At 42.7% G+C, this 27676-nt stretch overlaps 2 protein-coding genes and 1 long non-coding RNA gene across 3 annotated transcripts; all 3 read left to right on the top strand.

The window, feature by feature from the left end:
- The first annotated feature begins 10146 nt into the window (after positions 1-10146).
- Positions 10147-11161, top strand: LOC104595614 (dehydrin DHN4-like). Its single transcript, XM_010256411.3, has 2 exons — positions 10147-10540; positions 10676-11161. Exons 1-2 carry the CDS (start codon positions 10277-10279, stop codon positions 10853-10855), a joined length of 444 nt encoding a protein of 147 aa, XP_010254713.1. The 5' UTR covers positions 10147-10276; the 3' UTR covers positions 10856-11161.
- Positions 11162-13060: 1899 nt separating this feature from the next.
- On the top strand, positions 13061-19323 carry LOC148791272 (uncharacterized). The gene is made up of 2 exons (XR_016076741.1): positions 13061-13610; positions 13721-19323. It is a non-coding gene; the product is annotated as an uncharacterized LOC148791272 (long non-coding RNA).
- Positions 19324-23750: 4427 nt separating this feature from the next.
- Positions 23751-27116, top strand: IMPL2 (inositol monophosphatase family protein). Its single transcript, XM_010256410.3, has 9 exons — positions 23751-24195; positions 24311-24389; positions 24469-24563; positions 24672-24721; positions 25378-25502; positions 25637-25703; positions 25859-25948; positions 26372-26483; positions 26625-27116. Exons 1-9 carry the CDS (start codon positions 23859-23861, stop codon positions 26693-26695), a joined length of 1026 nt encoding a protein of 341 aa, XP_010254712.1. The 5' UTR covers positions 23751-23858; the 3' UTR covers positions 26696-27116.
- Positions 27117-27676: the final 560 nt, after the last annotated feature.

The following is a 27676-nucleotide window of genomic DNA, read 5'->3' as shown; positions in this document are numbered from 1 at the left end:
TGACTTGAAGCTGCAGTGGAATACTCATTTGGACTGTTTTAAGCGCTCAGACCGAACAAAGGGGTTAGGAGCTCCTCGAGTCAACTCTGGCGGGCGGACTTAAACGGGATTCAAGACATAAGATATGGATGTTTACCGAGAAATCAATGAAGCAACAATAGGAGGGGGGGGTCTGAATTTGTGTTTCAACTCTCAATAGGACACGACCACGCTACCTATCACATAAGTAGTCCACTATTTTGAATATTTGGAATTTAAGGCCAACACTGCGTGTCCTTGTTTTATTGGAGGTCCCAATAAAGTGGTGTGGCAGCCCGACCGACCAAGAGGTTCTGACGAGTTTCTTGGTGAGACCTTATTTTATGGGGTAGGTAAATAAGATTTATTAACTGAAAGATAAATACATCAATAGTTCCTATGCTGGATATATTCAGTATGGTATTTTACATTATATTCCTTGGATACAGGCCCTGTGTGTTAGAAGATGAGTCCGTACATTGTGAGTTCTATTTACATACTGCAAAGTTGCTGCTTGAAAGGATTTACAGAGATAAAAAATGTTGTAATTTCTTGGTGAGACTTGAGCGTTTGTTTGGTAAAAATGTCCTGACCCACCTGGAATTTGTGTTTTGGTAAACAATGTAAAATCATTTCTCAAATAAAAACGGAACAGTGGAGTCCTTTCAGGCAGTTACCATGTACAATTTCTAAATGGAAATGCCATTCCCATTACAGTAAGCAGGACTACCAAGGTGGTGTTAACATTCACTGATGTCGTAGCATGCTGGCAAAACCAGAGAGCTCAGTGTGTATGTATTCAAATAAGAACTAAACATTGCTCTGAGGTGTACCATGGCGATTCTCAAAACAAATTAAAAAGAAAGAAAAGGAAACAAAAAAGGTGGTCACAATCAAACACAAATGAAATCCAGGTTTTAGGATTTTGCAAGTCTCAAGCTAAACAAAACCCCCAAGGCTTCAAACCCACCTGGGAACATCAGATTTAGAAATGGCAGTCAAAAGAAGAGACATGTGAATCAACTAGAAGCACCTCATATCCTGTTTTCAAATTTTTGATAACTTTACCTTCTGTTCTAAATTCTATCTCTTGCAAAACCTATGTTGGGGCGCACAAAAATATATCTTTTCTTTGAGGATCAGGTGATCGTTGGTGATTGATGGCTAAGGCTTCAATCTCTGCTAACTCTTGCAACAGACCGTTAAAACGAGCAATTGTAGAAATGTGAGATACAGTACTGATGTTACCATTGATGGTAGCAAGGGTGACTTGAGGAATTTCCGAGGTGTCCTGGCCAATGGTCCCACCTGCAAGTAGAGAAGGATGTCAGAGGCCCGGCAATGGTGACTCTGACTCTCTGAGGATTAGGTTAGCGAGGTGATGAGAAAGCCAAGTGCTGAGGTGAACTAGGTGAGAGAAAAAAGAGCAAAAGTGCATAAGAGATATTAGTGGTCTCTTATGGTCAACTTGTAACAACTTTGCACGTTGGGTCACGTTGATGGCAGACTTCATTAAGATTGAGACCAGTCAGACCACATGACCAAGCATGTGGGTTTGAGCTCGAGTGTTTGTGCCTTAGCACAGGCCCTGTCATTAAGGCTGGGGTGAAATATTGGAAATATCCTCTAATGAGATTACCCTCCAATGTAACCACGTGTCAGACGTGGGTTGATGTGGATAAGATTTGCCATATCAAGTATGATTTCTAAAATGATTGTTGTTTGTTTTGTATACTCCAAGTAATATATAAAATCAAATCTTTTCCGATGCTAGTATCCATCAAGCAAGGTCATATCCAACAGTTCACATCTCCGCCCCACAACGCCCTACAGTACATCCCTGCTGTGTATTAGAAACATCTTCTGATGATGTATTTTCGATACTAATATCCATCAAGCACGGTCATATCCAAGAGTTTACATCTTCACCCCACATCATATCCAAGAGTTCCTAATACATGGCGAGGATGTGATGTGGGGCGGAGATATGAACTCCATATCTACCATTAGCATAATGTCATTTGAGCCAGAGCTCTGAGATAAGCAATCTTCTTGAGCTTGTGGTCTTTTCTTTTTAATCAGCTTGTCAGCTTGTGGTCTTCTATGGCAATAGCAAATGACACTTTGGTGAGCTTTTTCGTGGTTGAGGTGTCTGGTGTTTCACTTTTATTACCGTCTTATTTCCATTTTTCTTTAGCTCTCCGGCTCTCCTCATTAGAAATGGCAATGGATCGGGACAATACTCCTCATTAGAAACGGCTCTCCCCGTTCCCATCCCCACCAGAGCAGTCTCTATACCCGACCTCACCTGATTGTATTCAGGGAGGCTGGGTACCCAATGGTGCATCATTATGCATGGTCCCCAGATTTTGCAATCCCCCCTGACATTTGGAAGTGAAACTCCATTTTTTATTACCATTAAATACCCGTTGGAGACAGCCTTTAATCAATGTTTGGTGAAAATGCCGTAAATTCCAAAATTGATATCTTTTAACACCCAACCCCCCGCCCCCCCCCCCCCCCCCCCCCCCCCCCCCCAAAAAAAAAAAAGAACAGAAAAAAGAAAAAGCCTTTTTCATGAAGTTCCTTTTCATAGTTTCTCCAAAGCAACTGAGTGCCCATTTGGGACTTGGGAGGGATTTTATGCAGCGGCATTAGCTTTGCAAGGTTAGTGAGCCCCATCTAGACAATCTATAAGCCATGTTTAGTGAAAATCGAGACCGAATCAGCCCCCCACAACATCTCACACCACATCCCTTTCATGTATTGGGAACATCTTCCGATGATGGCATCATCATTCTTGGTATCATCATCAGGAGATGTTCCCAATATATGGCGGGGATGTGGTGTGGGACGTTGTGGGGGGCAGTCTCGTGGGGGGCTGATTTGAACTCGTGAAAATCATGGAAAGCCTAAAATAACCATCTTAAAGTTAAAGCCTAAAATATAGCTTTCCATTAAATCTTCTTCTAGTGGCCTCTCCAAAACAGCTCGTTAAAGCAATTCAACTAAAGATTCAGCTACCCCAAACGGGCCTTGAATGAAAGCAGATCAACCCAAGTTTTCGCCTTTCCAAACAGGTTCAATAAGTCCTCCATTTTAACTTTCAGGGTTTACAGGCAGGCGCCCTGAACTTGGGGGGTTGCCCCCTAAACTTCTTTTTTTGACAGAGACCCCCTACACCTTGATTCTAGCACTTTGCCCCTACTAGTAAAATTTTATAGAAGATTCCCTAGGGCTGCAAGTCGGGCTGGGTTAGGTCAGATTGAGGCTAACCCTAGCCCAACCCTAACTAAATTCCTTCAACCCTAACCCAACCCAAAGTTGGGCCCAACCCAACCTTCTTCCCATCCCTTAAAATCTCGTAGAACTTCTTAATCTTAAATCTTAACTCAACTTTCGTTACATATATTAATCATAGTTTTATTAGTATTTGCTTGTTGATGTTTTTATTGGTTCGTTAAGTAAAAAATTTAGAAAAAAAATGTTTGAAATGACTATAGCTTATTATGATGATTTATAATAGATCTTTTATGGATAGCAAGCTATGGGTGACAAACAACAGACAGGAGACAGAATAATTCATGTTATCAAGGTTTTAGTATTTTCAATTGGGTTGGGTTGGGTTGCCCAAGGGGTCAACCCTAACCTAACCCGAGCATCAACACGACTCAGTCCAACCTGACTTTACTTCGGGTTGGGTTAGGATTGGGCTTAAACTAACCTGCCCCAAGTTGCACCCTTAACATTCCTACGTGACTGTCCATGCCTGTTTTTATACATTTCTAAAACTCTAAATTGCCTGTGTTATTTTATGGTACTATTTTGCCTTTTTTAACTTAGTTTGTTTTCTAAAAGTCCTATCCCTTACCTATTCTGCCACTTTTCTCATCTTATTGGAATTTTATCTTGGAAGCATGGCCTCTATTTCTTTTCTAGCATGGGTTTGGAAACAGTAGCTAGCCCAGCCCAAAAGACCTGTTGTGCTTTAGCATGCCCGTTTTTGTCATTTTGATATTTTTTCTCTTAGCTCATTGAATCTTAAATGGGCAATTTAATAATTTTACTTTTATTATCAATCCTACTAATAACATAAAGGGCAAAGTGCTGAAATCCAGAAGTTCTATGAGTCTTTGTCACAAAACAAAGTTATGGTGCTAGCCTGCTAAGTGTTCCCACTTCCTAAGTATAAGGTGGCATTTTATAATTAATCAAATTTTAATTTCTAGAAGTTCAAGGGGTCTTGGTTGAAAATCAATGCTTAGATTGCTACGCTTGAGGTCGGATCTCTTTTACACAATCCTATCCACAAGACATTACAGCTGTATATTGAAAATATCTTCGCATTTACACATATTTACATATTAGCATGCATGGGAGATGTTCTCAGCAGCTGTAATGTCTTGTGGGTAAGTTAGGATAAGAGATCCGGTACGCTTTACCACCTCCTAAGTCCTAAATACATGTTGACATGGAGTATGTAATTTACCTTAAACTTTAATTCTTTATCTCTTTTTATTAGTTAATATAATGGATTATCTTAGCCACTACCTACCAATAAAATCATACATTTTTCTTCACTTTGTCAAGTACCAAGCCATAAATCTCATGTTTGCACTAATGATAATTGATATGTCAATTTCACTTACCCATTGGTTCTTTTGTATTTATTTGAGAAGTATTACCTCAATAAATATATTACCTGTGTTATTTCTATTAAGAAATGTTAATTTTATTAAGAAACGTTAGTTATATAAGTGAGACAAATTTTCAAAAGACCTTTAACTTTTGTGTGTTGGTAGAGGCATTTTACTCCACATGGCAAGGTTTTTAAAAACGAACTGTTCAGGGGTCTAGTTCTTGGGTTGAATGGTCTGGCTGTTTGAACCAAATGAATGGCCCATTTTTTGTGACAAAAACTAAAAAATTAAAAAAACGACTAAAAACTGTTTGAACGGTTCGACCACCCGGGTCAATAGTTTGTTGACCAAATCAATGGTTTTTGGCCAAAAAACGGTTTTGGGATAAAATGGAACCAGTCAGGTGGTAGGTTCCCGGTTTTTCTGGTCTAATCCGATTTTGAAAACATTGTTACATGGTTTATCCATTTTCTCCCTTTATGGGTAAGTAATTTTCCACCGGAGAAAATAAAACTTGCCCAAGAAATTGATCCAAAATTTCACTGGAAAGAAAAATTTACTTCCTATGGGCCTAAACTTTCCAGCAAAACAATGCCTCCAACTTATCAACAAATAAATAGTTCACATTTCTGCCCCACAGCACATCTCCCGCCTTGTATTGAAAATATCTCCCGATGATAATACCGAAACTTATAATGTCATTATCGAGAGATGTTCTAAATACATGGTGGGGATGTGCTGTGGAGGTGTTGTGGGGCGGCCCCTTGTGGGGCAGAGATGTGAAACCAATGAATAGATTCTTAGGGAGATGTTTGGTAGTGTGAAATCTAAAAGGTGTGGTGTACAGAGGCGGCCCCGAGTGTTTTGGGTCAAGTCTACCCAAATTACACTCCTAGTGGTGTTGTTGAACGTAAAATGGATTCAACCACACCACATTCCATAAAGTATTCTGCACTATTGTGTGGATGTATTGTTAATAAAATTTAATATTTCAATTATTTATTACGATAATCATTTAATTTACCGTAACGTGGATCAATTCCTGAGATTTTGATGTAAAAAAGAAATTGTGATATTTTATGTTTTAAAACCATCGATAGATGATGTCTATGAGTATTGTGTGTTTCAAAAGTTAAAACTAAGCAATCCATAGTACCTAACATGTTAATGTTTTCATAGGCAAATTTTGTTATTTCCATTGTTGACTTAGGTTATATTTGGCATTGATATCATTTTATGAGAAAAAGGCGTCACATAGGTATCATATTAGAGAAAGCGGTGCTTCAAATAATACCCTCTCGCTTGGTACCATTTTTACAGAAAAAAATATTGCTCTAGGCCATGCCTTGAAAATCGGGAAAGTGTGGTCTAGAGTAATGCTAGATTCAATGTTTTCTGATAAAACGATGCATTGTTGTCAATAGTGCAATGATGTGGCATCAATGTGATATCATCTTGGACATTGGATATTGAAAACATTATTGTCACCACTGGTATCAAACAAAATCATTGGTGTTTTCTTAGAAGACAACCTATGTGGCAGCACTGGTTCCAAACAAAAAATAAGCACTATTTTCTCAAAAAACGGTGCTTACAACTCTACATGCCCAACACCATTTTTATAAGAAAACGGTGCGATGTTCCAGCACCTACTTAGATTTTTTTCTACCACAAATGCTTTGAGTTATCAAACACAACATTGGGTACCATTGTTGCTTTTTTAAGAAACATTAAATTTGGTGTTGCTAATATAAATGTCAACACCTAATCCAATGCTTATATTTTTTCAGTAGAATTAATTGTTTGATGTAATGTGACAAGACAATTTCTTAAAAATTTGTATTGGCCTAAACAAAACATTGCAAGTAGAATTGGCAATGATACTAAACACAACCTAAGTAGTAGCAATCAGGAGTGTCAACGGATCCATTTTGGGTTGAACCCCATTTTAAATCAAAATTAATTTGGACAGATAAATCAGACATATTGAATTGGATTAGTCCAGACTTAATGGTCCAAAGTATTTAATACATTGGATTGGACATGGATTTATATTGGATTGGATCGGATTGAACCAATATCTAATCCATTGATAGAAGATAAAAATATAGATATCAATGGACCAGGTTTGAATTGAAACTGATCTACACTAAAGCTAATTTGAAATAGATTGGATGGTTCAGACATTAGATTTGAGTGGTCCAAAATTCTCCAAAATATTCATAGGATTAGATTACCTGGTTCATCTGTAATGGACTCGTGTTGTTGGACCGCATCACCAATTGACACCCCTATAAATATGACAATGGCAGTTTCCTGGGTTTTGCTTATATTAGATGTAAATCCAAATTATCCAAGTGGATAAACCTTAACCACGATCAAATTGGATTTCTCTTTTTTTTTTCGGTCGACATAGATAAGGTGAAGATGAAAGTTGCTTTTAAACAGATATGCCGATTCGATGGTTGAAATCGTATTCAAAGAGGATTTCCAGATTGATTAATTAGTTGTTTGGGCGGTTCAGATTGATATCTACAGGTAATACAAACAACCCTTATCCATGGATGACACAGTACTAGTCTATTTTGTGGAAATTTTATGATGGAAAACAATGTTTAACGCAGACAAGAGAACGAAAGGCACTTCTCTTTCTCATGTCGGAAAGCGCAAATGGAAATTACTCCATTCGTTGTTAGGGAGATTGGAGAAAGACATCTAGACGATTTAGAAATCTTCCAGCCAAATATTGCTCTAATCTGTTATCACATCTGTGCCCTATAAAGGGTGCCCCACAGTATATCTTAATTGTGTATTGAGAACATCTCTCACTGACAAATTTTAGAAGATATTTTTAATACACGCTGAGATGTATATGTCGAGCGCCCTCTGTAGGACGCAGATGTGATGCAGGCATAATTCACCATGTTATTTATTTGGATGCTGCCCTTGTCCATTCTTTTATGTTATGTTTGATTTGAAGGAAAAGATAAAAGAAAGGAAGGAAAAGGTGGGAAAACTTTCCCCTTCATTCTTTTCTCTACTTTTTCCTTCAAACGAGACAGAGTCTTAGTAGAAAGTCAAGGTTGATTCACAGTTAATTCAATGGTGATGTAAACCGTCGATAGTCTTTCTATACTTGACGATATTATGGACTTGGTCTTCTATATCTGCAATCTTTGTATTATTTCATATCCATCAATACTCTAGCTCATGCCCTGTCTATTATGGTTTAGGACCTTTTGGCTTTCTTTTTCTTTCTCTTTCTTTTTGTTATAATTTTCAGCTACTCACTTGGCATTGGTGGAACTAGTTCAAACATAAAATGTTGGAATTTGGATTTATTTCTCAAAAAGTGGGTCCTCAAATCAATCTTACAATTTTTGTAACTGTACATCAACAATATCTTTATTCATGTTTTTATTGGGGGCATTTTTTTCTAGATTTTGAGAGGGGGTAAATTGGTCAATGGGATTTTAATTCACATTGACCAAGAACCCCATATTCTTTTTTCAGGTTAATGTGAGGATTAGGAAAAATTTATTTTTCTTAGTATCACTTACTCTTATCTCCTATGTGGGTAAATAACTTTCTCACCTTGGGGGAAGTTGCCAACACTTGAATAGGACAAAAATGCCTCTTGTAATAATGGATTTTTATGATTAAAATAGTCTTTGCCTTATTTATATGGAAAATAAAAGAACATGAGTAGGGTAAGTGTATTTACCTGAGTAAGTAACTTATCAAAAAGCGAACGGGGCCTAAGGGTAAAATACAAAAACCTCTCCTATAATTTCTAACAATCATAAAAACCTCATCTATAATTTCATTTTAATAAATACCTCCCATGAACTTTTGAGAAACTTGACAAAAACCTTCCTTCTATCACCTTCCCAAATGGGAAATGTTAAACTGATACACCATTTTTTTCTAAATGCCCATTCTACCCTTTTATTAATTATTTTATATACAAAATTACTAAAATAACCATATTTTATTTTAACAAAAACCTCCTTTAACAGTTATCTTCAAATGTTTTTATCAAGTTAAAATAGGGTTATTTTAGTTATTTTGCATGTAAAGTAATTTATAAAGGGGTGGAATGGGTATTTAAAAAACTGGTCATCAATTTAACATTTTTCGTATAGAAAGGTGACAAGAGAGGTTTTTGTCAAATTTCTCAAAAATTCAGAAAATGTATTTATTAAAGTAAAACTATAAGAGAGATTTTTATGATGGTCAGAAACTTAAGGTTTTTATATTTTACTCTTTTTATTTATGAAGATATTTTTAATACACAACTTCAAAAAGGGCCAAATGGGTGTTAGGACAAATTTTGTGGGATGGAAAATTCCCAATAAATATCCTATACTTTGGGCCTAGTGACACTTTGGTCATCGAATTTTAAAATGCGACAATTTATTATCCAAACTTTCAAATATTGATAATCTAGTACCTACTATTAATCAAATGTTAATTTGTTGTTAAATGACAATTGAAAAAAATACAAATATCCTTCAAGTGTGATTTAATTTTTCTTTATAAACCATCTAAATGTTGACAAAAAATTAACAATAAAAAATCTTTATCACTTCCATTCAAGAAAGTTAGAATCACGTTTGAATGAATATTTTGATGACCTAATCTTTTTTAAATAAAAGAGACAAGGATCTAAGACTATTAATTTTATGTGAATGTTTGAATGATTGATAAAAAAATTTAAATGAAATTTAAATACTAAATTATAATATTTTAAAATTCAAAACTAAAATGGCACTGACTCAAATTACAATACTAATCGAGAATTTTCCCCTTTATGACTTTAGGGTCGAGCTGAGATCATTACGTTGAGCGGTTGAGGTGTGCCAGTGCCACACCGACCCACACGGCCACGCACACAACCAGAGACATAAATCCGACCGACTATACTTACTTCGAAATTATAAAATCACTTCATTCGTTTAATTCAGCTTCCTCAATTGAATGTATCTTTGAAACGTGGCTATTAGCTCCAGTTTCCCTAGGTGGCATGTCTGTACGTACATGGAGCTGAATACTGAAGTTTTCTTCTTATCTTAAACCGACAACAGGGGACACGTTTTACTTTTGTTCGTCGCCACCTACCCTGCAATTAATCCTTGCGTGGCATGTCTGTACGTACATGGAGCTGAATACTGAAGTTTTCTTCTTATCTTAAACCGACAACAGGGGACACGTTTTACTTTTGTTCGTCGCCACGTACCCTGCAATTAATCCTTGCGTGGCATGTCTGTACGTACATGGAGCTGAATACTGAAGTTTTCTTCTTATCTTAAACCGACAACAGGGGTCACGTTTTACTTTTGTTCGTCGCCACGTACCCTGCAATTAATCCTTGCGTGGCATCATCTTTAGCCCATATTTTGTTAACAAGGCACGTGTATCAATCCCCATGGCATTCTCTACACATTCCTACACGACCTCTTTGCCTATTTAAACGACAACCCGTCTGTCAGGGAAACCAAACATTGATCAGTCAAACTGTTTCTGTTGCTTTTAATTCACATTCACAGTTTCTCCAGCTACCTCCTTCACGGTGGTATTCAGTGTTCTAGTTTACGTCCTTCTCTGTAAAAGAAAAAATGGCGGATTTGCGAGACCAGTACGGCAATCCCGTTCACCAATCGGGCACAGGGGGCGCTCATCATGACACTGGCTCCGGGATGGGCACTGGGGGTGCCTATGGCACGGGCCACGGGATGGGCACAGGGGGCGCTCATCATGACACTGGCTCCGGGATGGGCACTGGGGGTGCCTATGGCACGGGCCACGGGATGGGTGCCCAAGCCGGCATCGGTGGTGGGCAGAAGCAGCTTCATCGCTCCGGCAGCTCGAGCTCTAGTTCGGTAAGTGACCACCCTGATCCCGATGACGTCTCCACTGAATGTAGTTTCTTAGTTTATTAATTACTGCTGATTTTGTGGATAACTGTAATTTGTTATATATGAATCTTAATTATTACGATGGATGGATGGATGCAGTCGGAGGATGATGGACAAGGTGGAAGGAGGAAGAAAGGATTGAAGGATAAAATAAAGGAGAAGTTGCCGGGAGGGCGCAAGGAAGAGCAGCGGCACGACGCAGGGACGGGGCAGCAGACCCAGGAGAAGAAGGGAATGATGGACAAGATCAAGGAGAAGCTACCCGGCGGCAACCGCTAGATGGCGATAGAGACTATGGAATGGGCCGGTGTGGGCTTAGGCTGCCTTTTCCTACTTTCTACTTTGTTGTTAGTAGTGGTAGGCTCGTAGCTGAAGCTCGGCGTTTGCTGTTTAGTCTTATTATCACCAAAAGACTTTTAAAGCCTATACTACATATGATGTCTACGTGTGTCTGTGACTGTATATGTAAGTAATAAACCGGACTGTCGTTGACTTCTTGCTTGTTATTGTTCTTATCAGTACAAATTATATATATTTATATATAGAAAAAGATGGATGAAGGAATACTGTACTTTTTTCTCTTTTTTAATTTTTCTAGCACTCTGCTGCTACTACTACTACGTACATACCTGAGTTGTGGACAAGTCAGTAGTCACTAAAAGTTTTAATAAACCGGACTGGTTTGGAGGACCGGCCGGGCTGACAATCCTCACCGGGTTGAGTCCTCGCGACTGGCTTAAATCTGGGTTGCGTGGGTAATACCGGCCCATTATCATGCTATAACTAACTAATTAGCCATGAGGATTGAGGACAATATTGATGGGGATCAGCCCAAGTGAATACTTCATACTTGGATGTTGTAGAAATCAACATCATGGATTGGAGACATCCATCTTTCAACCCATAAAAAATGGATGAAAGGAAACAGCAACAAGAACATTCAATTCGGCATTTTCTCATCTGGTTACGTGGTTAAACTCTCCAGACCGGGGCAGTTAGGCCTGTTTGGTTTGTCATATGCATGGAAGTGCCGGTTGCTGTCTTAGGTGAGGTCTTTAAAATTACCATTTACCACTATACATGTTTATTGGTGTATTCCATCCATCGGTAAAGTCGGTGGTTAAACTTATGCTGATGGGCATTGACCACCGGCCATCCATCGGTTAAGTCGGTAGTTAGACCTGATCACAAGTTGGGTTTTGGCCTTTGGGTCTAATTTTACACTGTCTAAAAATGCTTATTAGAATGAAAATGAGAAATATAGGGTTCTTAGTCCCGTTTGGCATCAATTCTGAGAATTCTTATTTTTAGAAGGAATTCTAAGAATTCTCATCCAGAAAATCACTAGATGCATTTGGGACATTCATCTTATTCTTGTTTCTCAAGATCAATTCTTCAGATGGAAAATACACAAATCACGATTTATCATGGTTTCACTATCTTCCCTTATTTAAATTCTAAAATGAATCAAGAGTAAAAGGGAAGAAACAATACCACTAATCAGCACAAATTTCAATCACCATGACATCTCTTTTTCATTTTTCAAAATCATTTTTTTACACTTATTTTTGACAATAAAGATTAACCCGTTTAAGATACCGATCAACAAAAACCGAGAATCAACTCCATTGTTTTCCTTTACACGACAATGACGCTTCTGAATGTTTATTTGCTTCATTCTTCAATACCATCATTTTTCCCCCAATATTCGCATTCTATCTCTCTTATCTATTTTAAAATTTCACGTTCAGTGTTTTTCATATTATACCATGTCTTTTCCGCGTCATAGATTTTCCCCCAATATTAGCATTCTATCTCTTTTATCTATCATACCATTTGTTCTTGTTCTTGGCTCTAGTCAGTTACTAGTTGTGATTGGTTACAGTATACAAATTATTATGACTAAAAGAACACCTTAATTATACAAAACAAAATAGTTATTATGACTAAAAGAACATCTTAAATATACAGAACAAAATAAGTTGGATTGGATATGTATCGTATCTTTAAAGGTCAGGTATTTTTCATGAGGGCGTATGAAGGGTGTACTAGGGGGTATATTGGGTGTATCGATTGATGTTAAAAATTGGAAAAAAAAATAAAGGGGGAAAATATTTTTTCTTTGAAATAAACTTTTTTTCATCCTTAAATGCAATAATTTTAAAACTTCAAACCTAATATGGCAAAAAATAGGTAGTTTTTTTAATTTTTTATAATATCATATTGATCTACATTTTTTACATTTAAAATCATAATTTTTTTTATAGGGGAAAATATAAATTAACAAAAAAAATTTAAATAAAAATATTTTTTCTTGTTTACAAAGACTATTATATTTATAGAGTAAATGAAATTTCTTTTTTAAGTTTTTTGACTTTTTGATTTTTAGAATTTAAAAATAAATAATAATTAATTATATTTTATCATTTGATTATAACAATTGAATAATATTATAATCCAATTGATGAAGGAAGATTTGGCCAGGCAAACAGCACAGCACAACAGCACACCTAGGGCGCAAGCACCAAAGGGAAGAAACCAGTAGTCTGAACTCCCTACGAGGAGCCCGACCTCCCTACTAACTACGAGGAGCCTGAACTTTCCCTTAGGCCCCGAGTCACACAAGGCAGTGACCCAAACTGGCCCGCCTCATGGCAGTTTGGGACACTCCCATATCCGAACTCAAGACTTCACCTCGTTCGCCACTCTAGCACTTCGCCTCCGAGACGCCGAACTGAACAAACGTACCATACCTGACACCGAAGAAGTCCGTATCCAAGAGTGGCGCACCTGACTGACTTGGGATCTGACGCTTGACAGCCGCACTTCAACGGTCACCTACCACCGCCACCTGCCACCATCATCGCCAGTCGCAGAGATGGCTCCGACAAAAGGGAGTAGTGGTGGTTCTGTCCAGTAGAGGGGATGACACCCGAACTGGCAGGAGACCAGAGGTAATCATACCCGATCTGACAGAAGCTTAGGAGTGAGTGCACGAGGTGGCTATAAAAGGCTCCCTACCCCCAAGAACAAGGTACGTGAACTTTGCGCCATTTGGTTTTATCTTGCCTAAGAATTCTAACTTGAGCTTCGGAGCATTCATACCGGGTTCCTCCTGGTGCTTCCCCATCTTCTCTGTTTCAGGCTCCCTGTAGCTCCGTTCAGAGGCAAGGTCGTTGACAGCTAAGACCAGTCGGATTGTGCACCATCAATTGGTGTTGTCTGTGGGAACGCTTCTAAAAGCCTCCCTCTAAACACTCATAACCTCTTTTCTTCAAAAACCCAAACACTCACGGCTTCTTCCAGCAACGCCGCACGGAGACAAACATCACCGGGGAACAACTTCAAGTCCCCGTGGTGTGCGCCGGACAGTTCACCATCCCCCTTTCGGTGGATGGGATCCCCAGCTTGAATGCGCCACAAGCAGTGGCGCCCGTAAACCTTCCTGCCATGAGCATCCCCTTTTCTCTCCCTATCGAGACAACGTTTACTGAACCAACTGTCGTCCCCCTGGCAACCAGCCAAAACCGGTTGGATGACCTGATGCAATGCATACGGGCAATGCAAGCCCAAATGCAACAATTCCAACAACACCAGCTCCAGCAGCACCAAGTACTGCACAACATCTTCCAGTATCACTATCAACAGCAGTTTCCCCAACTGCCGCTGAACCAACCACTACTTCCACCTCGGCACCCTGCTCCGAGGCCGGTTAAGGCCTCCCCACAGGATGGACGCCCCCACCAGGGAAAAGCCTCCCGGCCCCAGAACCCCCCTAACAGCCAGGCCTCGTCCTCGAGCCGAAGAGAGAGAAAAATCACCCCCGCCACGCAGCTCGCAGGCGGGTCAGGAACCTCGCCCGCAAGGTCAGCACCTCGACGCTCCAGGCCCGAGTTCCCGCTCACGGAAAACCAATTCGGCGCCCTGGCAACAGGCTACCAGCATTTCGGGACCATCGAGCTCGGCAACACAAAGGCCAGCAGCGCCAATACCAGGTCCACTCAACAGCGAAGGCACCGGCGAAGTCGCCGAACTGCCACCCGTGTCCTGCCTGAGCTCAGAGGTAAGGAAGAGACGAGCTCGGACGAGGTAAGAGCTGCCCCGATTCTCTCAGTTCCTTCCCCCCTCGCATCAGAACTCCTAGCGGTCCCCTGCCCAGAGATTTCAAGCTCCCACCTTTGGACAAGTATGATGGGTCCTTCGACCCCAACGACCACATTGACGCTTTTCAGTCCCAAATGCACCTCGCCAGGGCCAGTAAATCGTGCATGTGCGTGGCCTTCACCACCACTTTCAGGGGGGTACCCTGCACTTGGTACAGGAACCTGGCCCCCGGGTCGATAAGATGTTGGGCCCAGTTCGTGTAGATCTTCATCGCACACTTTGTCACCAGCAAGCGGTGCCCCAGAATAGAAGAAAGCATCTTCGGAGTAGTCCAAAGAGAAGGAGAATCCATCCGGGGCTACATCATGCGGTTCAATGAAGCATGCTTACAGATATCGCGGTTAGACCCCGCAGTGCAGCTCGCGGCGGCCAAGAAAGGAGTAATGCACAAAGAGTTCAAATGGCACATGGTAGCTAACCAGCCCACAACCGTGGCCGAATTCCTCAAGCTCGCGGATAAGTTCATGAGAACAGGGGAATAAATCAACCAACGAACCGAAAGCGGGAACGAGAAAAGAAAGAGGGAAGGCGAGCCCTCCAACCCAGTCAACAGAAAAAACCCGGGCCAGGAGCCAAAGCCGAACCAGTCGTTCCGAGCTCCCTTAGCAGTTCGGACAGATTACACGCCATTAAACACGAGGCAGACCGACATCCAAATGATGATCAAGGACGCCCCATACGTAAAGTGGCCACCTTGCCTAAAGGGAAATCCGAACGAGAGAAATAAAAATTTGTACTGTAGTTTCCATAGAGACCACGGTCATAGTACCGAACAGTGTAATAATCTCCGGGACGAGGTAGAGGGACTCATTCGTCGCGGATACTTAAGGAATTTTGTACAACATGATAATAATAACAATAAGGCAGGTCGGCAAGGGGAGCATGGAAATGATGCCCCCAAATCTAGCAGCATACCAGCCGAACCGTTGCAGCGACAGCCTCTGGAAGAGAGGCCAGTTTGGGGAACCATCCGTGTAATTGTGGGAGGTTGGGTGGTAGCAGGGTGTACTTCAGCAGCAGCCCGGACGTCAGTTCGCGAAGCGGCCCAAGAGGAACAGAACCCCCCAAAAAGACCAAAGACTGAAGAGCCGATCTTCTTCACGGAAGACGATGCGCGAGGGCTCCACTACCCCCACGATGACGCGCTTGTCATTAAACTAAGGATCAGCGACTTCGAGGTCAGGCGCGTACTCGTAGATTCGGGCAGCTCGGCGGACATCCTCTTCAAGTCAGCATTTGACCAACTACAGTTATAGAGGAGCGAGCTGAAGCCCGCGAACACTCCTCTGGTGGGTTTCAGCGGAGAGGAAGTTAGGCCCCTCGAAAAAATAACAGTACCTGTGGAAGTCGGCACATGGCCTTGTGCGGTCAGACTCAACCATGGTTTCCTGGTGGTCGCGACCCCCTCCCCATACAATGCCATAATAGGGCGGCCAATTACGCATATCTTGCAAGCAGTGGTCTCCACATACTATTTGGCAATGAAGTTCCCTACAGACTTCAGTGTGAGGGTAGCGCGGGGCGACCAGCTCGAGTCCCGCAAGTGTTATGTTGCCGCCCTGAAGGGAAAAACCAAGGTGGCTGACGACCTTGAACTGGAACGGCCTACAGAGCAAGGTGAGGAACGAGCTTCGCCCATAGAGGAAACAGTTGCAGTCCCGACTTCGGCTACAGACTCAGCTCGTACACTACAGATCGGTGCTTCCATCGAGGAACCACTACGAACCGAACTGTTAGACCCGTTAGACAGAAGAAACGCAACTTAGCCCCAGAGCGTTGGAGGGCGGTCGATGAGGAGGTCGAAAAGCTCCTCGCAGCAGATTTCATAAGGAAAGTCCATTACCCGAGCTGGGTAGCCAACCCAATGCTGGTGAAAAAGGCAAACGGCAAGTGGCACATGTGCGTCGACTACACCGACCTGAACCGAGCTTGCCCAAAAGATTGCTTCCCCCTCCCCATAATTGACCGCCAAGTGGATGCGACCTCGGGACATGAGTTGCTAAGCTTCCTGGACGCCCATTCGGGCTACAACCAAATCAGGATGGACCAGTCCGATGAGGAAAAAACCAGCTTCATAACCGAGTTCGGCCTGTACTGATACAAGGTCATGCCCTTCGGATTAAAAAATGTCGGAGCAACCTTCCAAAGACTTGTAAATAGGTTGTTTTGGCCCTTGATTGGCACGAAGATAGAATGTTATGTTGACGACATGGTCGTCAAGACGCAGTTTTCACAGGAATTAATACAAGACTTAGATTCTGTCTTCCAAATCCTGCGTCAATTTAGCATGAAACTGAACCCTAACAAATGTGTCTTCGGTGTCACTTTGGGCAAGTTCCTAGGGTACATTGTCAACTGGCGCGGTATTGAGGCCAACCCGGACAAGATAAAAGCCATCCTAGATATGAGACCACCCCGGAAAGTAAAGGAAGTTCAGAGGCTAAACAGCCGCATAGCCGCTCTAAGCCGCTTCATGTCCAAATCAGCAGACCGCTGCCTGCCCTTCTTCAAAGCAGTCAAGGGCAAAGGGTTCGAGTGGACCCGAGACTGCCAGCTCGCGTTCGACGAGCTAAAAAGCTACCTCGCTAGTGTGCCAACCTTAGCCCGGCCCGAGGAGGGCGAGGTCTTAGAACTGTACCTCTCGGCAAGCGACGAGGTGGTCCGTTCGGTACTAATAAAAGAAGTAGACCGGGTCCAACGACCCATCTATTATGTTAGTAAAATTTTGTAGGGAGCGGAGACAAGGTACCTGTAGATAGAAAAGCTAGCATACGCACTGGTGATAACAGCTCGGAAACTCTGCCCGTACTTCCAGGCTCACACCGTCATCGTCCTGACTGACAAACCTCTGAGGCAAGTTTTACTCAAGCCCGAGGTTTCCGGTTGACTGACGAAATGGGCCATCGAACTCAGCGAGTACAACCTCCAGTACAAGCCAAGAACTGCTATTAAGGCCCAAGCCTTGGCAGATTTTATCGTCGATTGCACGTTTAGCCTCGAAGCCCCTGAGCCGGTCGAGCCCGAGATCCCCAGCTCGGGCGAGCTCGGAGCTCCCAAGCCGATAGAGTCTGAACCCCATGAAGTAGCAGCCAGTGTAGCATCTCTCCTAGTTAGGCCAAACGCGAACTGTGATGAGGAGCCTTGAATCCTTCACGTAGATGGCTCCTCGAACCAGCAGGGCAGCGGGGCTGGAATAGTGCTACGCGGCCCGAGCTGGATCGACCCACTCGCGAGTTTCCTGCTAGATGGAACCCTCCCTGCAAACCGCAATGCAGCCAAGAGGGTGCAGCGCCAGGCAGCCAAATACGTCATAATAGACGAACGGTTGTACCGACGATCCTACACGCTCCCCTACCTGCGTTGCTTGCGACCTGCCAAAGTCGAGCTCGTACTCCGCGACACTCATGAAGGTCTGTGCGGCGGACGCCTGGGGGGCAGAGCCCTCGCCCAAAAGGCACTTTGACAAGGATACTACTGGCCAACAATGAAGATAGAAGCCGTCGAGCTCGTCAGAAAATGCGACAAGTGTCAGAAGCATGCCAATATCCACCATCAGCCTGTTGCCAACCTCAAGTACCTCACCAATCCATGGCCCTTTGCACAATGGGGCATCGACCTTCTGGGGCCATTCCCGCCAGCAACAGGTGGGAGAAAGCTCCTAGTGGTGGCAGTAGATTACTAAAGTGGATAGAAGCTGAACCTCTGGCAACAGTTACATCCCAAAACATACAGAACTTCTTTTGGAAGAACATAGTATGTCGCTTCGGGCTACCTCGGGTACTGATATCCGACAATGGCAAACAGTTCGAGGATATCAAGTTCCAAGAATGGTGCCAAAATATGGGAATTCGTCAGAACTTCACGTTGGTCGCACACCCGCAGGCAAACAGTCAGACAGAAGTAATGAACAGAGCCATCCTCCGCAGACTGAAAGCACAACTAGACCGAGCTAAAGGGTTGTGGGTGGACGAGCTACCAAGTGTTCTGTGGGCTCACCGAACTACAGAAAAAACCACCACGAGAGAGACCCCCTTTAACCTCACCTACGGCACTGAAGCGGTAATCCCAGTAGAAATCGAAATACCTACACTGCGACTAGAAGCATATGACGACCAGACAAACAGAGACGAGTTACGCACCAATCTCGACCTACTAGATGGGGTAAGAGACCCCGCGCCCATCCGAACAGCGGACTACCAGCAAAAAGTAACTCGATACTATAACGCCAGAGTAAAGAAGAGGAGCTTCCGCATCGGCGACCTGGTTCTCCGTAAGATCATGGTACCCGAACCCGGCGTGGGCAAACTCTGACCAAATTGGGAAGGACCCTACAAAGTAAAGAAAGCACTCGGGGGGGCATACGAGCTCGAAACCTTAGAGGGTAAGCAAGTACCCCGAGCATGGAACATCGTCAACCTAAGGCGATACTACCTATAGACCACCAAGCGAAGTGGATAAAATCACCACCAAAACAGGCCGCGCGAGTGCGGTAAACTGGGCAGGAAACAGATCGGACGTATGGTCAGTTCGACAAATACGTTCAGTTCGGGAGAAAGAACAACCAACACTTAACCAAAAGAAAAGTCATTCCATTTCAATGTAAGGTAGTACTTTTTAAAAAAAAAAATTACAAGCCCGGAGCTACTTCTTCATTATCAGAAGGCACTTCAATGATACCCGAAGGCCCTGCCTCGCCCTCGGAGTCTGGCTCACCATCAGCAGCATTGGCCATCTCCTGAGTTATGCGCGAAGTGGATATGGCACTAATATCGAGCTCGAGGTACGTATTCCAGATCATCCACTAGCTTAGCTTGAAACCCCTTCGGTACGAATCCACCATTAGGCCGTCAAAGCTCGATGAGGCGATGTACTCATCGACAGCCTTTTTCTTGGCATCTTCAATACCTTGAGAAAAGATATGCGTCCTCTCCTTAATGTCCTCCTGAAGGTATTCGACCTGATGCTGCAAATCCAGCCTCAGGTCCGCCATGTGCTTCACTACGACTCCCATGGCCTCAACATCTCTCTGAGACCTCGCCTGCCTGGCCTCTGCAGCACGAGCAGCCGCCTCAGCAGTTCGGGAAGCCGCCTCAGCAGCTCGGGAAGCCGTCTCAGTAGCACGAAGAGCCTCTTCAGCAGCTCGCGCCTGCCTCGAGCTCCTTTCCACCTAGGCCGCCAAGGCGTGAATAGAAGAGTTTACCTACCAAAAAGAACGAGTGAGTAACAACACGACAAGAAGGATAAAAGCAAAAGAGCTCGATAAAAAGTCTGACTTACCACCAAGTCATGAGTAACAGCACGGTAGGCCACCTGGTGCAGAGGGAGATCAGTCCACGCCGCGACCTCCTCGGGGAAGATGGCCTCCTTACTCTTCTGAAGAGCGTAGGTCGGCTACAACACACTCCTGAATTCCCCTGGGGCCCCCGAGCCCGAGGGCCCAGCTCGCGTATGAGCAGACCCAAAGTAAGCAGGAGCACCAGAGTAGGTGGGAGCCCCCGTGTAAGTTGTCTCAGCATACGGTCCCCCTGCCGCTTCTTGCATTGGAGGAGCCATCTCGGGCTCCCTGGGCGAATCCCCCAACGGGTAGTCCGGTACCTCGGGCTCCGCATCCTGGGGCAGCTCGGCGCGAGTTCGCTTGGCAACTCGCTTCCTCCTCTTCATGCCTTGAAACAAGCGCCCACCATGAGTCCCTCTTGAGTCCATCACACCTGCAAAAAAAAAAAAAGAGTTCGGCTTCAAAAAAAAGCCAGACGGAGCAAAATAGGACCTCCAAGTAAGGAACCTACCCGAACTCAGGCCGGCCGCAATGAGCTTGGCCTTCGTCAGATACTGTTAGCACTTTAGCCCAAGCCGCGCCCATTGCCAGAGGCCCTTCACCGTCTCTTTGTCAAGCGTAACACCAGAGTCAGGGGCGGCCACCCCCACCCGGTCTGAAACGGCCACCCAGCACACTTCGCACCCCAAAGTAGTCCCGCTTCCACGCCGGGACCTTGTTAGGAAGATCGTGTAAAAGCTTAAAACCTGGGCGAGGAAACAGGTAATACGCCCGCCTACGCCCGGGGAGGAGACCCGCTTGCTTCTTAAGCATTAAGATGGAAGAGAAGATCTCCAAGTCTAAAGGAAAGCCATGTTCGCTAAATAGGGAGATTGTCCCCACCAAATTACGAATGGAGTTCGGGTGAAGCTAGCCAATCGTAACGCCGAAGTGATTTAAAACCTCGACAAAGAGGGGATGGGAAGGCAATCGCAGCCCCGCAATGAACTGCTCACGGAATATCACGATCTCATCAGGACCGTGTTCCCAAGGAAAGCTACCCGAAGGTATAAAATAAGCGTACTCCCCAGGCAAATTGTAATAGGTAATAAGGGATTGGAGTCCCTCAGGCGTCATGGTCGAGGGGCCAAACTTGTCTAATGTCCGACCCCGACGAGAGGTGGACGCCAAACTACCCAAGGCGACTCGACCTACGGGTTCGAACTCTTCCTCGATCTCCACCTCCGGCTCGCTAGGACTATCAGGGGATGCGACTCAGTTCGTAGAACCTGCATCTGACCCACTTGAATGACCGTCTGAGCATTCCGAGCTAGACATCGAGGAGAGAAGGTGGATTCCAGAGAGTTACTCACCCGGAAAAAAGCTTCAACAAGACCGGGAACTTGAACGAGCGAAAACCTGGAAATGCGAACTGAAAGCCTGGGCGCGAGCTGAAACTTGGACGCGAGCTCAAGAGGCAGCACAGAAGTGAAAGCGACTAGGGTCCCCCACTATTTATACCCACAGTGACCAAGAAGCAACGACATAGATTAAAACCAATCCAACGGCCCGCAGTCGCGCTGACCGCACATCCCCTGAGACCGAGCGCCGGCGCACGTCTTTCTGAAACTGACAAAGCGCCAGCGCACGTCTTTCTGAAACTGACAGAACGACAGCACACGTCTCCTCACATTAAAAGCGGCAGTGACACGTTTTCAAAATTTGAAAGGACGCCTGCTGTCACGTCTCCCAGTGGCGTGCCTTTTTGATTTTAAAATAAAGCACGCGCTGTCACGTCTGGCAGCATTTATAGGCAGGTCGGCGCGTCTTCCATCTTCTGGGCACTCGAAGAAACTAACCCTGACAACGCACCTCGCGCTATTAGTCAACCGAGATTCAAAGTACGGGACAAATCCACCTGCCACCTTGCGAACTCCCCGTGCCAAGGCAAGACCCTTAGCACGAGGAGTGGGGGGCAATTGATGAAGGAAGATTTGGCCCGACCTCGTAATCACTCCACGTGGCAAAGGCAAACAGCTTGGCACAACAGCGCACCCATGGCGCAAGCACCAAAGGGAAGAAACCAACAATCCGAACTCCCTTCTAGGAGCCTGAACTCCCTACGAGGAGCCCGACCTCCCTACAAGGAGCCCGACCTCCCTACTAAGAGCTCAAACTCCCTACGAGGAGCCCGACCTCCCTACGAGGAGCCCGAACTCTCCCTTAGGCCCCGAGCCACACAAGGCAGTGACCCGAACTGGCCCGCCTCATGGCAGTTCCGGACACTCCCCTATCCGAACTCAAGACTTCACCTCGTTCGCCACTCCAGCACTTCGCCTCCGAGACGCCGAACTGAACAAACGTACCATACCTGACACCGAGGAGGTCCGTATCCAAGGGCGGCGCACCTGACTGACTTGGGATCTGACGCTTGACAGCCGCACTTCAACGGTCACCTGCCACCGTCATCGCCAGTCGCAGAGACGGCTCCGACAAAAGGGTGCAATGGCGGTTCTATCCAGCAGAGGGGATGACACCCGAATTGGCAGGAGACCTGAGGTAATCGTACCCGACTTGACAGAAGCTTAGGAGTGAGTGCACGAGGTGGCTATAAAAGGCTCCCTACCCCCAAGAACAAGGTACGTGAACTTTGCGCCATCTGGTTTTATCTTGCCTAAGAATTCTAACTTGAGCTTCGAAGCATTCATACTGGGTTCCCCTTGGAGCTTCCCCATCTTCTTTGTTTCAGACTCCCTGTAGCTTCGTTCAGAGGCAAGGTCGTTGACAGCTAGGACCAGCCAGATTGCGCATCATCACCAATGGATATCACATCCACATATTAATTGAAATATTTTCTTTAATAATTATTTTTTATTTTTTTGTTTTTAAAAATTAAAAATAATTAATAATTAATTATATTTTATCATTTGATTGAATATATTATAAGTGTATAGATGATCTACCATATCCATAAAACAATTGAAATTTTTTTTAATAACTGTATTTTGAATATATTATATAATGTTTATTTATTATTTATTTTTATATTTTTAAAATAAAAAAAATAAAAAATAATTATTAATTATATTTTCACTTAAAAATTGTGCCAATGTATATTTTATGGTTGGATAAGAGAGTTGGGTCTTCGCCATCCTATAAAACTTAAGAATTATAATTTATAAACATTAATTTTTTTAATAAAATTATAATTAACTATAATATATTTTTTCATAAAAACTATTAAAATATATTAATTTAATATATTCTTATATTAAGTGTTATTGTTGTATTTTATGATTATAATATTTTTATACGTATCTTAATTTTTTTTCGATATACATGCATATTTAAGACATATCCCAATACATCTTTTAAAATTACTTTATAATACATTTATCATTTCTAATATTTTAAACCTTGATTTGATACGTCAAAACTGGGAAATAAGATGCTTTAAAGCTAGCTCGAGAGTCGAGAGTCGAGAGAAGTATTTTCTTTTCTGGGTCCATGGGCTATATAAGCGTGGGGAGCCCAACCCATAAGTCCATCATAACCGACCCCTTCCTCCTACAACCGCCAGCTGGCAGATTCACACGAGATTCTTTTTGCAACATCGTATCACGAGACGAGACCTACAACAGTACAACTTGGAGGTCCAATTAGACAAAGCAGTTGTGCCACGTGTACGTACATGGTGACGCCTAAAGTCATAATCCGGTGCATATATCACCGTGAGCCTGTGACAGTGCGCAAGGAGTCAACATCCACCGTACTCCTGAAGCCATCTCCTCTTATCTCTCTGCTTTTCTTTTTCCCGCCTATTTAAAAGCCTTTCGGCCCTTTCTTCGCCGGCCGCCACTGCAAATGTATACGCATTCTCATTTTCTCACTCAAAACCCGACGGTTCTCCCTTTCTGTTCGAGTTCATCGAAACTTTTCCCCAACAGTCGAGGCCTTCCATTCTCGAAGAATCTCTCGAACTCTGCCCTAGATATTATCGTATCTAGGCAGAACAGATTTTCTACCGAAATGAGCTTGAATTCGAAGCTCTCGAGTCAGGTAGAAAGTGTTCCCTTAGGGTTTAAAGAGGAGGATATAGATCGCTTCCTCAAGGTCGGCAATAAGGTTGCTGACGCCGCTGGAGAAGTGATCCGGAGATATTTCCGTAAGAGCTTCGAGGTTCTCGACAAGGAAGACTTGAGTAAGTTATAGAGATTGAATCATCATAACTAGGATTTGTTTTTCTCCGCTTCTGAAGTTTTCCCCCGTTTCTAAAAGTTATGGTTTGGTATTTCTCCGAAATGAAATTGTAATAGGTCCTGTAACGATTGCTGATCGAGCTGCCGAGGAATCCATGGTTTCCATCATCTTAGAGAACTTTCCATCTCATGCAATGTAAGTAGGTCGTCCTAACGAAGACGTAGAATCTTGCATTACATCCATATGTTGAACTTTGTAAAGAATAGAATTGCAGTTACGGAGAGGAGAATGGTTGGAGGTGTCAAGAGAAAACTGCAGATTATGTTTGGGTCTTAGATCCGATAGATGGGACAAAGAGTTTCATTACAGGTTCTTTTTTCTTCCCACTCTGTTTTGAATTAGCTTAACTGGGTTATAGTCTTATGGAATTTTGGAGATTATCAGATAAGGTTACTCCCATCGTTCTACTATTTCCAGGAAAACCTTTATTTGGGACTCTCATTGCTTTTGTGCATAAGGGAAAACCGGTATGCTTCACCATCACAAGCTTTTGTCTCTGTAAACTAAAATTGAAGGGCCGTATTTGTTTCATTTAAGATATCGATGTTCGATTGAAAGCATAGAACATTGATCATTTAACATGCTTGCAAATTTAGATTCCTTGTTTACTGTGATTATGTTCTTGGAGAAGATTGGCAGGGAAAAAAAAATCTCTTAGTAGTATCAAGTAATGTCCCGTCAAGAAGGTTGAGACGCGGGAACCAGGTGTTAGTGAGGTAGTAGGATCAAAATTACTGTACTAATAATGGCTGCACTTCTGAGGCACCAAGCATCCGACTTGTAGATAATTAAACTTAAGTACGGAAGCAGAAATTTATAACATTATTAATTAAGTAATGATAATTTAGTGTAGGTGGGGAAGCCTAACTCTTTTCTATCATTCCGTCTCCTTCTGTTCTGGGGATCTTAGAGAAAGGTTCATTTTTGTGGTCTTTCTTCTTTTGATGCCATGTATATGTTATGAGAAATCTATATTGGACCAAGGTATATTCTTTATGCAGCCTTTTGAGTAGTTGTATGTCAACTAAAATTGGTAGCTGTATTAAGTGATACACAAATTCCATTGTTGGTTTCGGCCCGAGTATTTGGACATGGTCTAATTCCAACAATCATTTATTTTCAGATTGTTGGCATTATTGATCAGCCTGTTTTAAGAGAAAGGTGGATTGGGATAAGCGGGAGGAGAACTACACTGAATGGACAAGAAATATCGACACGTGCCTGTGCAAACCTTTCTCAAGCCTATTTGTATGTTTTCTTCTCTGTGCTTCCTGTATCATAGAAAAAGTGACCTGCTTTTCTGCAAGTACTCTATTTTTTCAGTTAAATACAAAGTCCCAGGACCACAGGATGTTCATCTCTCTCCTCGCTTTGCTTTTCAGGTACACAACAAGTCCTCATCTGTTCATTGGAGATGCTGAAGAGGCATTTGCTCGTGTTAGAAGCAAGGTTAGTTTCTTAGTTTGAAATAGATAATCCGTCCACAGTGATTATCGTGGTAATGTGGTTGCTATCCTGAATGTTATAATTATCTGAATTCTTACAACATTAAAAGTGCCTACTTATACTGATAATGTTTCTGTGTCATTTGTAATGGTGTAAAGGTGAAAGTGCCACTGTATGGCTGTGACTGTTATGCCTACGCTCTCTTGGCATCTGGTTATGTGGATCTTGTTGTTGAGTCTGGTCTCAAGGTAAGATGTTTGCCATATTATCTCTGTTACTCGTATTAAACAAAGTACTCTCCTGGGTGTGCTTGCTTTCAGAGCTAGCTAGCTGTCTCTGTTAGTTATATGGCTTTACTGTGATTCTATGAGTCTGTCTGGTTGAGGAGTTAGGCATGGATGGTCACATAAATGGTCAAAACTTTGGGGCCACATTTTGTGGCCATGGGCCCTGGCGCTTACCAGAAAGGAGTGGAAAATGGTGCTGCAATCCAGTTTTATGGAAAAGACCCATGTAATTGGACACTGGTTGGCCTTCATACTACCTTGTAATTGGATGATCCTCCAGTACACAATGTGTATTAGTTTTGATTGTTCATTTTCCGTTCATCTGGAAGATATACTTCTGAGTCTAGTAGATCTATTGAGATGGTAAATATTTTGCTTTTTCAGCCATATGATTTCCTTTCACTGGTTCCCGTCATCGAAGGCGCTGGTGGAGTAATAACTGATTGGAAAGGACATCATCTTTATTGGGAGGCCTCTACTCATTCACGTGCAACAAGTATTGCTATCCAAGTCCTTTTCTAATTTCCGAATCACTTCATTTGCATATGTATTGCAGTGGGAACCGATGATAGACATGCCTTATACAAGCTCTAATATGTAAGTTTGCTTTGGCCTTCTGCTCTTGTTTTTCTCTTAGGTTTTAACGTGGTGGCAGCAGGAGATGAAAAGATTCACCAACAGGCTTTAGATTCATTGCAATGGAAGTAAAGTTGGGCATTATTCAAGACGAAATGGTATGTAAGTGGAAACTAGGGATTGACTTCATTGGGTATTAATATTATCGTGAGAAGTAACATGAATCTGAAGCCAAAGGCAATGGAAATCCTCTACAAGCTGATTGGAAGTTTAAGATGTAGAAACTATATAGCTGATTGGAAGGGAATTTTCCATTCTGTGAAGTTTAAGTATTTGTATATTTGATTTGGCACTGCTTGTTTTGTTCTTAAAATGTCAGATAATATTAGGAAATTTGTCTTAGGCAAGGTTCAAAAGTAGCTGAAATGCAAAGAGTATCAGTAGGATGGATTTAAGAAACATGTTGAGCTTTGTTTTGGATATACCCTAGGGAAACTCAAACCTAAAAATTATATTAATAAAATTGAACCTGAGTTTTCTTTCTTTTTTTTTATTTTTTGATAAATGCCCTCGTTTTGAATAACTATAAATAAGAAACATATGTTTCAATAGGTTATGTGAAGTGTGGACTACCAGAATGCATCAAGGAAACGTTGGGAAATAGTAGAAGAATTAAAAAAATGCTTAAATCAAGAATAACTATTAATTTCTACAATCATTTAACTATTTTATTTTTTTATTTTTTGTTAATGTTATATTAATAAGAAAAGGTCGATAGAAATAGTTCAGAGAGTTTTAGCTAATAGGGTAGTTCAAATTTGAAATAGGCATGTATATATTGGTTTGTAACAATTGATATTAGTTTGTAATGGTTGAGTATGGAGGTGATCTGGTTACCAGCAACGACGGGAACTAAGGAACCTACAAGAGATGAATCAGAGAACTCGGGGGGGTTTACTTGGCAAGGTCACTCCGATGGCTAAGTCAGCATTTAGTTGTGAGCTGAAGATGATATTAGAGAATGGGAGAGCTAGAGGGCTGATATTACCTTCACCTCTTCTCGCCCTGGGGGGTGAGGCCTTTATATACTGGAGCCCTGGGTTTGGTGGAGTA

This window comes from Nelumbo nucifera, chromosome 5 (genome assembly GCF_055504915.1).
Source record: "Nelumbo nucifera cultivar China Antique chromosome 5, China Antique-T2T, whole genome shotgun sequence".
Lineage (NCBI taxonomy): Eukaryota > Viridiplantae > Streptophyta > Magnoliopsida > Proteales > Nelumbonaceae > Nelumbo > Nelumbo nucifera.
This window is presented reverse-complemented; position numbering and strand designations above follow the sequence as displayed.